This window comes from Cricetulus griseus (genome assembly GCF_003668045.3).
Source record: "Cricetulus griseus strain 17A/GY chromosome 1 unlocalized genomic scaffold, alternate assembly CriGri-PICRH-1.0 chr1_1, whole genome shotgun sequence".
NCBI classification, from domain to species: Eukaryota; Metazoa; Chordata; class Mammalia; order Rodentia; family Cricetidae; genus Cricetulus; species Cricetulus griseus.
The window spans coordinates 187,016,988-187,031,226 of NW_023276807.1; the positions used below are offsets into that span (position 1 = coordinate 187,016,988).

General features: G+C 43.6%; 1 protein-coding gene across 1 annotated transcript; it reads left to right on the forward strand.

Moving 5' to 3' along the window:
* On the forward strand, positions 1-13,290 carry CUNH10orf53 (chromosome unknown C10orf53 homolog). The gene is made up of 3 exons (XM_027389342.2): positions 1-97; positions 10,986-11,105; positions 13,226-13,290. Exons 1-3 carry the CDS (start codon positions 1-3, stop codon positions 13,288-13,290), a joined length of 282 nt encoding a protein of 93 aa, XP_027245143.1.
* The last annotated feature ends 949 nt before the right edge of the window (positions 13,291-14,239 follow it).

The following is a 14,239-nucleotide window of genomic DNA, read 5'->3' on the forward strand; positions in this document are numbered from 1 at the left end:
ATGCCCAAGCAAGCTGTAGTGACCTTGCGCTACGGGCCCTACAGTGCAGTGGGTCTGTCCGTGGAGCACCGCACCTACCGACTAGAGGGTCTGCAAGGTGGGTCACCCCACTGAGTGCCTCTTTGGGCCTCAACCTCCTGAACTCACGCTGAGTTCTCTCTACCTAGCCCTTCCCTCATAACCCAGGCAAGTGCCACCTTCCCCAGGAAGTCTTCCCTCCGGCTCACACTATTTGGATATAAAACTGAAAACGAATATAATGTGTGGGCACCCTGAGTGTTACTAGGCAAAATACACGAGTAAAATGGCTAGAAAAAGTACCTTTTCAATTTGGGAAAATTAGGGTCAGAAATATTAAGTGCCCTTCGTAAGTGGTGGCTTTCAGAGTGACAGGGCTGAGATTCTATCCCTTGCTTGCTCATCTATGCAGCAAGGCCTGTGTTAAAAATCTGTGTGCATGGACTCAGGCCGATGGGCTCACTGTTGAACAGGATGTGTGCAGGATAGCACTGATTGCTGAGAGTCATGCCTAAACCCTGACAGACTAGAGGGCACATGGGAACCTACCCACAGCGGAGCTCCCAGAATTTTAAGGCGAAAGTCCCAGCTCCACCAGTCCCAAGAGACCAAACCACCACCTGTGTCTCTAGAGACACAGAACTTATAGAATATATATGAATTTATTGGAATGACTTACAGGCTGCAGCCCAACAATAGCTAGTTGTGAATAGAAAGTCCAAGAATCCAGTAGTTACTCAGTCCCACAAGGCCGGGTGTCTCAGCTGGTCTTCTGAATATGCTGAAATCCCCAAGTTGGTTCAATGGATGTGTTGACAAGGCAAGGGTAAGCAGGCAAACAAAGGAACCTTCGTTCTTCCCTTGTCATTATATAGGTTTCCAGAAGAAGGTGTGGCCCAGATTAAAGGTGTGTCTTCCAGCCTCAGGGTCTGGATTAAAGGCATGTGTCATCCCACCTCAAGAGCTGGATCAAAGACATGTTCCCTTCCTGCCCCAAGATCTGAATCACAGGTGTGCCCTCCAATTCTGGATTGTAGTTCATTCCAGATGTAGTCAAGTTGACAACCAAGAATAGCCATATGATAATTAAAGAGATAAACTGAGAGAAACAGAGAAATTTAATTAATGTGGCACACTGGGAGGAGGAAATGATATTTGGGTACAATGAGCCCAAATCCATCCCTGGGATACTGCCAGTGACACACATCTTTAATCCCAGCACTCGGGAGGCAGTGGCAGGTGAATCTTTGAGTTTGAGGCCAGCCTGGTCCACAGAATGAGCTCCAGCACTATCAGGGCTACACAGAGAAACCCTGTCTTAAAAAACAAAAAATTGAAGGAAGAATTGGTGCAGGAGATGAGATATTTGTACGCTCAAGCTGTTCTGATTGAGCATCACCAGAGTGGAGGAAGACTCCTTGAGCACTGAGCAGAGTTAAGCAAGCAGGTGACCTAAAGATACTCAAAGTAAAGGCAGAGATGCCAGACTTTCATCTCAGTTTGAGTTACCTTGTATGACCAAGTGGTAAGTTGGCTCTTTTAGCAAAAGCAGTTTCTAAGTGCCTGTTAGAGTGCTGGTAACTGGAGGGGATTGAGGACACCTTTGAGTTGGGTTTTAATGATTGAATAGAGATTGGCCAGGTGAAGAGAGGCCAGAGCATTCTGGGCAGAAGACCTGACACTATTGGAATCTGGTGGTATAAATAAGTGTTGAGATGTTGAACTGATAGAGGTTAGGCCAGAAGGAGCAACAGTTCAGGGCTACCCGAGAACTTCAGGCAGGGAAACGAAACTTCAGTTGCTTTGAACACAAGCTAGAGGGTCAAGAGTGGGAAGGAGACAGGCAATAGAAGGGATTGGATGGTGGCCCTAAGTTGTAATGAGAGCGCCTTGGATCAAGACAGCCATAAAAGGAAGCTATGCCAAGCAACAGCAGTGAACTCCCTAGGACAGTAGACTGGGTAGGTAAGGGTAGAGAGGGTGCCAGCGGCATCCCTCCATGTCTGGCTAGCTGATGAATGGCCATGATGTCTACAAACTGGAGAGCACCAGCCAGGTGTCACAGTTTGGATGATCACATTCCATTTTGGACTCATTAAACTTTGCATGCTTTTAGCTACCTAGGTCAATGTCCAAAGAATAAGAAACTCTGATCCTGTCAAACCAAGGCCACCTATGACTTCATTAACCTTAGTTATGTTCTAATGGCCCTATCTCCAAGTATTATCAGAGGGAGTTAGGACTTTCAACATACAAAATAGAGAAAGCACAATTCAGTCCATAGCAGCAGCATGTGATGACATTCATTACAGATTGCAGTATCATAGAACCATCATTGTCTACTTCCAGAGTTTTTTGGTATCCTAAACAATAACTCTACTTAGTAAGCAGTAACTCCAACCTCCCACCCTAGCCCTGATACACTTTAATCATCCATCCCTGTGTGTACCAAGCTTTCTCTTTCTTTGGGGCCAACAACCAGCTCCCAAATCATGACACAGAGGCTTCTTATTAGTTATGAATGCTCAGCCTAGCTTAGGCTCCTTTCTAGCCACCTCTTTTTAACTTAATTAGCCTACCTTTTGCCTCAAGGCTTTTTACTTTTCTTTCCTTCTATATATCTGTCTTTACTGTTTCTCATGTCTGGCTGATGGTGGCTGTCTGGCTTCTACTAGCCTTGGGAATCTCCCTCGTTCTCTCCTCTGCCTCCTCCTTCTCTATTCTCTTCCAAGCCTAGATTTCTCCTCCTATTTATTCTCTCTGCCTGCCAGCCCCACCTATCCTTTTTCTGCCTACCTATTGGCCAGTCAGCCTATTATTAGACCAATCAGGTGCTTTAGTCAGGCAAGGTGAAACAAATGCAACACATAGTTAAACACACCTCCTTGCATCATTAAACAAATGCAGTATAAACAAATGTAACAACACACCTTTACACAGTTAAAGTAATATTCCACAGCATAAACAAATGCGACACATAGTTAAATACACCTCCTTGCATCATTAAACAAATGCAGTATAAATGTAACAACAAACCTCTACACAGTTAAAGTAATATTCCACAGCATAAACAATTGTAACACACCTCTACACAGTTGAAGTAATATTCCACAGCATAAACAAATGCAACACATCTTTACATAGTTAAACATTCTACAACACCTGTGAAACTTCCAAGTTTAGATTTTTAATATGCATTAAGTCTACTTATAGCCCTTCACCACTACTTACAGATCTTCACTATGGCATTAGCAGAGGCTCTGAGGTTGAGCTGACCTAGTTTTGACATGGCCTCCACTACTCATAGACTTATAGACAAAGTCAAAGTCAAGTTGTTTTCCTTTATGAGCCTTACTTTCCTTGTTGGTAAAGGAGAATGTGAACCCCTCATTGGCGTGAGTCTAACAAGAAAAGCACAGAAAGGCATGTGTGGCAAGGACTTACTCTGGAGACAGTCATTAGGAAAGGAGGAGGGGTCTCTCAGAACATTTGAGACGTCGTAAGCAGTTTGCAATGGTAGAGGATGGTGTATAGCAAGAGAGTTGGGTCTGTTTTGCCCTTGACCTCAAGCAGTCAGCAAAGGTGCCTAGGCAAAGAACCATTAATCCCAGTATTTAGGAGGCAGAGCTAGGCAGCTCTCTGAGTTTGAGGACAGCCTGGTCTACAGAGTGAGTTCTAGGACAGTCAGGGCTACACAGAGAAACCCTGTCTCCAGAAAAAAAAAACACCATAATTTGTACTTTAAGGTTCCATTCTAAAAGGAGAAATTGGAGAAGAGAAATGAGGAACATTGGATTATTAAGAGACCAAACCAGTGTGTAGAAATCATGTTCTAGAATTTAGAAGAAACGAAGGAAGGCAGGAGCCATTCTAACTGTAAACCAGATCTAGATACTGATGACGTTAGCTCCTACCTTGTCTGTCTCGTAGGTCCTGGCTGCTCTCTTTTTGCTGTCTCTTTGCCTTGCACTCATTTCCCATTCCTCCCTCCATTATACCTACTACTAGGCCTGTCAATCCATCCCACAGTCTTTGTCCTCAGCATATGTCTGTAATTCAACCCTTCATGTCCCTGTAAACCTTCCTCCTTCACTGTTTGTTTATGTCAGTCACCATCATCCTCTGGGCTGTGTCATGGCTTCCACCTGAGCTCTCTGTGACGACGGTGGTCTCTTTGTAATCCATCCTCAAAACCAGAGCGGGATCAGAACGTGGCTTTATTCCTGGGTGACTAGTGACTCCCAGCTCATAGAAGTCAAAGACCTTCCAAGGCTTTGAGGCTTCCCCAACCTCTCTGACCTCTTTACACATCCCCTACAGCCACAGCCACATCCTCACTGTCCATGGAACTCTCCAGAGACCCCAGGAGCTGACACCTGGCACTCAGCAGATGCTGCACCTGTGATGCCTTTTCCCATATGATCGTCCCTTTCCTCCCTCAGCCTTCAAATCATAGCCACAAAAGTCACCATCAGAGACAAGACATCCTGGAGTGTGTGTGTGTGTGTGTGTGTGTGTGTGTGTGTGTGTGCAAAAGTTGCAGGAGTCCGTTCTCTCCTTCTACCATGTGGGTACTGGGTATCAAACTAAGGTTGGCAGACTTGATAGCAAATGCCTTCACCCACTGAGCTGGCTCAGCATGTCTACCTCCTTCCTTCCCTATTCCTTTCCCTCCTCCTTTTGTCCTTCTTTGTGGTTAGAGGTATGAGCTGCAGCACTGATCTCACCTCCTTACCTCACACACACTTGCACATAATCTTCAGAGAGTCCCATCTGTCCCGATCCCTGTGGAGTCCCAGTTCCTAGGATTGTATCTGGTATATGGAACGTGTTGTACGACTTTTCCTGGGGAGGTATGAATAAATGACTAGTAACCCCAGATGGGGCACAAATAGAGACCAAAGAAACAGTTCCACCCAAGTCTAACTTAGCCAGCCCGAGAGCTTGTTGGGATGGCCTGCTTGGAGGAGTGGGAGTAATTGAAAGACAACGGCCTCCTAAAAAAGCCCGCCCTGCATGGGTGGTGACTCACAGAAGCTGCATCCATTGAGGTCCCTACTGAAGTGTGTACTCTCTCCCAGTCATGATCCACTGCTTCTGTGACCTTGAAAGTGGAGTCTCCTGATAATGAAACTTTCTAAATATTCCAGGAGGGAACGTTTTGAGGACATAACTACTCATTAGAAAGATAGAGCCACATGCAGGAGAGAAGAGACAGAGCCAGGCATCTGGTAGAGGTGTTGCCTAAGGACAAAAGTGCTAGGTGCCGGGGATGGGGAGTGCAGAAGTGGGAGACAATGTGGAAGTTCCACAAGACAATGGGGTGGTATTCCAGAAGAAACGGATCCTAAACTGATGAGCTCGAGTTGTCTCCACCGCTTTCAGATCTGGAAGGATTAGAGAGCAAATATTCTCATGTGTTTCCAATTGGAAAACAAATTGGAAAGTGACGTTGGAGGGCAACCTGAAGTGTCTGTAAAATGTAGCCTCATTTTCAGGTGCTTTCTTAACTGAAAAGAGACCACCCATACACAGGTTGTCTTCTGCAACATTCTTGGTGAAAGAAAAAAAAATAGAAACAACCAGAAATTGCAATGGCTCAATAAATTGCAGCACATCAGTAATGTGACGTGGGGGTGGTGGGAGGCTGGGTTAGGTAAGCACAGCACTAGGGATAGAAGCCTGTCCCTGAGTCCCTTGCACACCATGATCTCTCTTCACTTGAACAGGCAAATAATGGAAGAGGCTCATAGGGTAGAGTCAGGGTGTTTTTGATTTTTGTTTTTTTTTTTAATTTTTCGTCTTCTATAATGTCTAAGGTTTTTACAGAATCATGAGTCTACTTTACATTTGTAATATGATAATATTTTAGATGGACTTTTTTTCTGCAAAAATGTACTAAAGAAAGAAACATAGAACCAGTGCACATCTGTAATCCTGGCACTTGGACAGTAGAGTGAGGATTAGGAGTTCAAGCCATCCTGGGCTACATGAGACTCTGAAGAGAGGAGAACAACAAAAGAGGAAGATGGAGAATCAGCTAAGGTAGCACACACCTGTAATTCAGTATTCAGGAGGCCGAGGCAGGAAGATCATGAGTTCAAGGCCAGCTTGGACTACTCAACAGGACCCTGCCACCACTCCCAAAATAAAGTAAGAAAGAGGGTTGGGGGAAAGGAAGGGCAGAGGAAGGAGAGGAAGGGAGGAGAGTAGAGAACGCAGACATGGATTGGAGAGGGGTGTGGTTCTCTGACCTCAGAGAGGCAATCATCGAGCTGGATGTTGAGCTGAGGCCACAGGCACAGGCTGCTGCTCGCTCCCTATTGGGGAGGGAAGGGTATTTTGATGGCTGGCGAAGTTTGTAAGGTATCTGCAGGTGGTTGATTTGTAGAGAAATCTGTGTACACCCATGCTTGATAACATGTCTAATAACAGCTGCCAACATTTACAGAGGACCTGGTGACAAGGACCAAGGTGTTAATAGCAACAAAGCAGGGAACATTTGTTCCCCATCCCCCCCCCCACATCCCCACCTTAGAGCCAGTGCTAACATTGAGGCTAGCAGGTCTACTTGCAGGCCCTCCTCTGTAAAATATGCATCTGAATTCTGCATATGACTTTAAAAAAAAAATCATAGCCCTTTATCATTCAAAGCCCCACTGTCTTTGGAAGGATGCCTGATCTTTTCTGAACGTACCATGCCCTAAGCAATCTGAACACTCCTGTTCTTTATTATCCATGAATTATAATGGCTCAGCAAAAATGGATTTACTAAACCAGTGCTTAAAAAAGAGCTAAGTAATTGCCCTGGCCACAGTTGCTCCTTGTCTACTATAGTTGAGCCTGCCAAACAAGCCCATCAAAGGGATTGGAAGGCACTGAAACTTACCATTAAAAATAGAATCCATCTTTATTTAGTCAAGGCACCCAAGTGCTATCCTCCTTCCCCAGCAATGCATTGGCTGCACTCATCAGTAGCCACTGGCATCATGTCTGCTCTGAGTAAAGGAAGGAAAGAAGCCAGTGTACTTTGACTTCCTACCCAGAAGCATTTTCATCATCCACATATGCTGCACAACTCTGCCAAAGCTCAGTGAGGACAGAGCCTTTCCCCTGTCCCTTTACTTTATCCAGACCTCCCGTGAGGAATGAGGTGCCACTTCAAAGAGGTGGGTGTTCTGCGGGTGGCTTACCACTTCTGGCTGATTTATGCTGGAGTTTAGCCACTGCCTGTGCACAGACTTTGTTTCAGGAATCATATTTATCTGACCTTTCTTTGAATAGACAACCCATGGAAACCATGGCCCCTCCATGCCGAGTGGTGGCATTTGGGTGAGCTGCAGGGATTCCAAAGTGTCTTCTCTCCTTCCTTAAGCCTGCACCAGCCATGTTATAGTCAGCCTCACTATTACCCGTCATTCTTCTCTGACAGGAAGGAGATGGTGGCCTGAGGCTGACAGTGTGACAGACTCTGCAGCTGTTGTCACTTGAGTACAAATGAAGCAGGTAACTAATAGCCACAAGAGAAGTTGGTAGTACTTGGCTATGTTTGCTGCTTTGAGAAGCCAGGGTTGACCCCAGGTATCCAGAGGAAGGTCAAGAGCCTGCCCTGCCTAGCTCCGATGCCTATACCTGGCAGCCCCTAGAAGGAGAGAAGACCCTTTCTTGTCTGCCTCACTTGCTCCCAGGAACCCTCACTATTCAGCACCTCTCAACTTGTTTTGTAGTTCAGATCCATTTTCTCAGCCAACCTTGTCATGGAAGAGTAACTCCATCTCTATGAAATACTTCAAACCCAAGTGTGATCTGAGCTTAGTCAGATGGACCTTTCAGGAGGCATCAGGGGCACCTGGGAGGTGCTTACCTCTGAGGTCTCTCATGGGACCACCTGCCTCAGACTCTCAGAGCCCCTTAGGCCTTAGAGAGTTCACCTTGGGATTTTGCAGCAGAGTGACAGCTAGTCTCCTGAGTTGTCCCTATCAGATTCTAGTTCACTCCCCAGGAGGATCTACATGCCATGCAAAGCCTAGAGGCCTAGAGGCCACAGTACACTTTCCCACATGGAGCTACTTTCTGTTGGGAGATGGGTGCTATGAGCAGAGGAAGGTGAAGCCAGAAATCTCTACTTTGGACTGACGTCATGTCTCCCTAGATGATGAACTGCCCTTCCAAACCAGCTGGACTACTTCCACTTAAACAAGTCACTGGTCCAGGCTGAGTGCCCTCTTCAAAGATGTTTCAGGTCAAGGCACTTGAACAGGATACAATAGCATAAATATGCCAAAGAAAGGATGCAGGTATTCTTTGGAGAGAGGCATTAGCTGAGGCAGGTCAATTAGGGCCACCACCGGGTGCCTGAGGAGTGTGATCGTGTTAATGGAGACCCTCACTGAGTCTTTCTCAAGTTTCTTTCCAAAAGTGAAATCAAAATTATGCAATTAAAATACTCACAGCTGGGGCTGGATGTTCTCGAACTGATTGAAAGATGAAGTGGACAGGACAACATTTTGAAACAGTGATTGTCTCTGTAATTAAATGCAATTAACTGACAGAAATGTCTGCTTTTCCCTAAAACTGATTGGAATGCTAAGACTTTAAAAAAAAAAACATGACCCCCACCTGATGCCTTGTTCCTTCTAACCCAAATACTCAGCAGAGCACACAGAATGTTAATGGTGAACAGCACACCAACTCTAAGATAGATGGGGCAATGGGCACATCAGAGGAAGAAGGCATGGGCAGGCTAGCTGTCTAGACTGCCATGCGTCCTAACCACAGACAAGAGACAGAGTAGGCTGGGCTTTAGTGGAGACTTGCCTACCATGCTGAAGACACCCTCAGGGGAGAGAGAAAGAAAAGGAAGGGAGATCAAGTCTTAACAAATCATCCGTGGCTGACCTCTGGAAGGAGCCACCGGATGTAAATGCTAAGCAGGCCTCAGACTCACAGGTGAGAATAACAAATGCATTTTCTTAAAAGTTTTCTGAGCTGAGTGGTGGTGGCAGACGCCTTTAATCCCAGCACTCAGGAGGCAGGAGCAGGCAGATCTCTGAGTTCAAGGCCAGCCTGGTCTACAAAGCAAGTTCCAGGACAGCCCGAACAACTCTGGAAAAAAGAAAAGAAAAGAAAAGAAAAGAAAGTTTCCTGACTATTACAGACATTGTGGAAAGTACTGAGATAGTAAAAGTAAATGTTTCACATAATCTCACCTCAGAGATAGAAAGAACCACTGAGTTCCCTCTCTCTCTTCAATTTTGAGACAGGCTCTCATTTTGTAGCACAGGCTAGCCTCTCAGTCTCCCTAAACCTGGGATTATAGGTGTGTGCCACCACATAGGGCTCTTCTTTCTTACATATGTATTTCAATTAATAATGGATATATATTCTTAATATATTATACAAATTTATATCCTGATTTTTGTTATCACAAGTATTACTCTATTTTAAAAGTTCCCTTTTATTTAGTTTTTGTTTTGTTTTGGTTTTGTTTGAGACAGGGTTTTTCTGTGTAACCCTGGCTGTCCTGGAACTTGCTCTGTAGACCAGACTGACCTTGGACACAGAGATCTGCCTCCCTTTGTCTCCTGGAATTAAAGGTGTGCACTATCATTGCCCGGCTAACCCATAGTTTTTCACCTAGGCACCTTTGCAATTCACTTGATATCAAGGGCAAAAAAGACCCAATTGTCTTACTATATACCATTCTTTACCAGCCTGAACTGCTTACCATTCCTCAAATGTCCTGAGAGACCCCGCCCCCACTGTTCAGCTTAGTTCCTATTTTATTTTTACATGTATTTGCATATTGTATTGTGTGTTTCTGTGTATATCATGTCTTAATTAGGGTTACTATTGCTGTGAAGAGACACCATGACCACAGCAACTCTTATAAAATAAAACATTTAATTGGGGCTGGTTTACAGTTTTAGAGGTTTAGTTCATTATTGTCCTATGGAGAATCATGGCAACATGCAGTCAGACATGGTGCTGGAGAAGGAACTGAGAGTTCTACATCTTGATCCACAGGCAACAGGAAGTGAATTGTCCCACTCTCTGTGGCTTGAACATATATGAGACCTCAAAGCCCGCCTCCACAGTGACACACTTCCTCCAACAAGGCCACACCTACTTCTACAGTGCCACTCCACATAGGCCAAGTATTCAAACACATGAGTCTATGGGGGCCATATCTATTCAAATCACCATATCATGACACACATGTAAAAATCGGAGGACAACTACAAGAGTTGGTCCTCTCCTTTTGCTATGTGGGTTTCAGGCATTGAATTCAGGTTGTAAGTCTTGGCAGCAAGCACCCTTAACCAAAGAGCCATCTCTCCATCCTATAACTGCAAATTTCCAAATTAAAAATCTCATTATGAACACATAGCATTATTTACTCAGTCATCCTTTTATTATCAGACTATGAATTGTTCATAGAATTTTGGTATTATGTTATAAAAAGAACATATTGTTGTAAAAATTTGCCTGTATTTCTGATTTTTTTTTCCTTACAGGGTTTCTCTTAAGTACAATGTTCTCAAAACATGTTTTTGAAGGTTGTGGCTTATGCTATGGATTGCCCTCTAGAAAGGCAACCAAATTATATTTCCATTAGCAGGGAAAGAAGATGATGGATCCTAGGTCCCCACTCCCAATACTGAGCACTGTCTCTATGAGACTAAGCTGTGGAACAGTCAGTGGCTACTTCTGAGAGATGGGTCACTTCCTAACAGATCCCCTAGGTCTGGAGTAATTCACAAGCAAGAGATGTGTCACTAGGGTCTGTCTTTACTTTCCTGAGATTATAAGGACACATGGAGATCAGGGACCATCTTCGTACTCAGCAGGTGGTTATGGCCATGAATAGCCAGAGAGGAGGCAAGCTGCTGTGATCTGTGAGGACACAGACATAGGCTAACTTGGGGTCTGCCCCCATGTGACCCATGTCCCTTTCTGTCTTCCAGCTGTGTTGGCCAATGATGGACATGAGGTCATCCTGGAGCAGATAGAAGACTGGAATGTGGTGGAGCTTGTGGTAAATGAAGAAACAGTCTTCCGGTGTGATATTCAAGACCTGGAGTTTGGTAAGGCTGTAAGGGGTCCCTGCCCAGCACTCCTCCAAGAAGTCCTTCAGTTTCTAGTTGAAATGGTCAGGGAGTCATGCCTAGAACCAAATTGGCGTTCTTTCTGCATTTCAAATACACACACACACACACACACACACACACACACACACACACACACACACGCATACCCCATGGCACAGACACATACACATGCATTCACAGACATATACTCAACACACACACATACACACACACACACACACACACACACACACACACACACACACACCATGGTACAGACACACCACACCATTATAGGAATGATAAGATGGTAGTTTATTGAATCTAACTTTTAAACTGGAAAGGCAACTACTAGTCTTAACTATTTTATATTGGTATAAATTTTTGTATATCGATACAAATTTAAGGTTATTTTGTTATACTGTATATATTATTTAAGGTATTGTACCTATACAGCTCATTTTAAAATGTAATTCCAAGTTCTAGTCCTTGAAAGCTATTATTACGAGCTGTTTGGGGTAATTAAGAAATGTAAATTAGTAGTTAGCCATCTATAACAATCAAACTTGTAGTCATGTAGGTATGTTTTCAAAATTAAACATATATTTTAGATATATAGGTGGTCTTCAAACACTTCAGATACTTACAGAATATGGCATTTAAGATGTTTTAATAACATAAGCCTTTTCATGACAGTGAGACACATCTACTCCTGGCAGCACCAATTTACTTAAAAAAAAAAAAAAAAAAAAGATGATGGCACCAAAAAAACTCGATATGGAGTTTGCCTTCAATGTGGCAAAGCTAACTATGGGGCAAAGAAACTGCCCTTACCTCAACTGCTGACAGTATGTTGTCCAAATTGGACAAGCAAGACACAAAAGAAGGCAAATGCCAAAGACAAGTTAGGACAGCCCTTCAAAATTCCTGCTTCACAGAAAAATCTGTCAGATGTTCTAGGCCTGTAGGTCAAAGATGGATGCCCTAATATTGCATAGGAACCTTGGGTGACTGTCCAGGCAGCCAGCTGTTTCTGTTGCTTATAGTTTTGGAAGTTGCTTGCTCTGCACTTCTGTTTACTCAGGTAATATCATATCCTTCTTGGGTCTCTGATGGGGCTAAAGACTAGATGGCTATATTTACAGTTTTCCTTGTTACCAAATTCAGAAAAAAAAATTATTAAAGAGATGTAAAGTGTATAAGGTTGAGAGAAATAAAAGCTTAAGTTATCTCACTAAAAATGTTCTAATGTCTAAAAAAGTATTTTTACAATGGCCAGACAAGTTATAATAGAAAATGGTATAGGCATGAAACTTCAGACTCATCAAGATAGGATAGAAAATAGAGTAATTTCACACACACACATGCACACACACACACACACACACACACACACTCATGCACACACACACTCTCTCTCTCACACACACACACACCATGGCACACACACCACACATACATACACTCACTCCTATACATATCATGGCACACATATACTCACACACATGATCTCACACACACACACACACACACACACACACACACACACACACACACATTCACACACACCTCTCTTCTCTCTCTCTCTCTCTCTCTCTCTCTCTCTCTCTCTCACACACACACACACACACACACACTGAAGTGATGTAGTACCCAGATTCTTTCCCAAACATTGGAGATAGCAGAGGAAAGAAAATTAAGCTGAGCCCAGCTTTCATATATGATAGAATTGGAAGAAAATAAGATTTTGTGTTTAGCTTCTTTTTAAAACTTTAATAATGTGTTTATTTTCTTTTCCTTCATGTGACTTTGTTCCATTTGTTTATTTTATCTAGGCTTCTGAGAAAATTAGGGTATACCCACAGTACATGGCATATTCTGCACATTTCTTTGCCCTGGGGGCTTCTGGTCCATAAGCTCGTACCATGTCTGCCTCCCTGTGCCTAAGAGTGAGAGCTTCAGGAATCCACTAAGACTCTGCTAGAGGTTACTTAATGTTTTGCATGCCTGTAGCCTTTGAAAATATATATGCTCCTGAAAGACCAAGGTATATTTATTACTACATCAAACTGTACATAAAGCTGGCCAAAAGGTATGTGTGTTATTTATTTCCCTAGGGGGTGACGGCAAACTAGACCCACTGTGTGAAGAGGCCAGGATCGCTGTGCTAAATGCCTTCTGATCTCATGGAGCAGACAAAAGAAAGCCAGCTATGCCCTCCAGTCTACACAGTGGGCTCTACCAATTAGAACATGGCAGTGGTGCCTGTCCTCTAGTCTGTACCTCTAGTTTGGGTTTCTCATCTGGCTGCATAGACACTAACAAAAATAATAAAAACCACCTCACTGGCATCATCTCTGTCTCAACCCATAGGGAGAGCCCTCCAATATCGGGTGCATGTGAACCTGAAGGAAATAATAAAATGCAATCTAATAACAGAGCACCGTCCCCTAATAAAGCACCATTGCCAGAAGCATTGGACATTCCATTCTGAAGCAAGCTAAGAACTAGGAGTAGGTGAAATTAAAGCGTGCCTGGGTAGGGGGTAGGAATGAGGCCTTTGGAAACCTGGATCAAGCTAATGTCAATGAAGAATTCGGAAACCTGGCTGTCTCTACAGATTTATCTCTTGTTCCTACTGGAGTACATTTTTAATCACTAGTATAAAATTAGGTGAAATAAAATCTTCACTTGTCCCTGTTGCAAACAAGAAAGCCTTCTTTTGTGTTAGCCAGTTCAGCTGGATGCTCTGAAGGAGGCAGGGAACAGTCTGGAGCAATGAGAGTAGCTCTTGGGTTCCCTGGTAAAAAATATAGCCTCATAGAAAGGGACTTCAGCAACAGGCACTGACAAAAAGAAATCAGTTGTGCTGAAATAATGTATGCTTGCTTTCCACGTCCTATGTCGTGTGTGTGTGTGTGTGTGTGTGTGTGTGTGTGTGTGTGTGTGTGTGTGTGTGTGTGTGTGTGACTTTTTATAAGAATATATATCTATATATTCTTATAAATATATATATATATATATATATATATATATATATATATTCTTAACTATAAAGCCACAAAAGGGGGGAACAGACACTACTGTATGGTGTTACACATGAGGGTGTTTGAAGCAGCATCTCACATCTT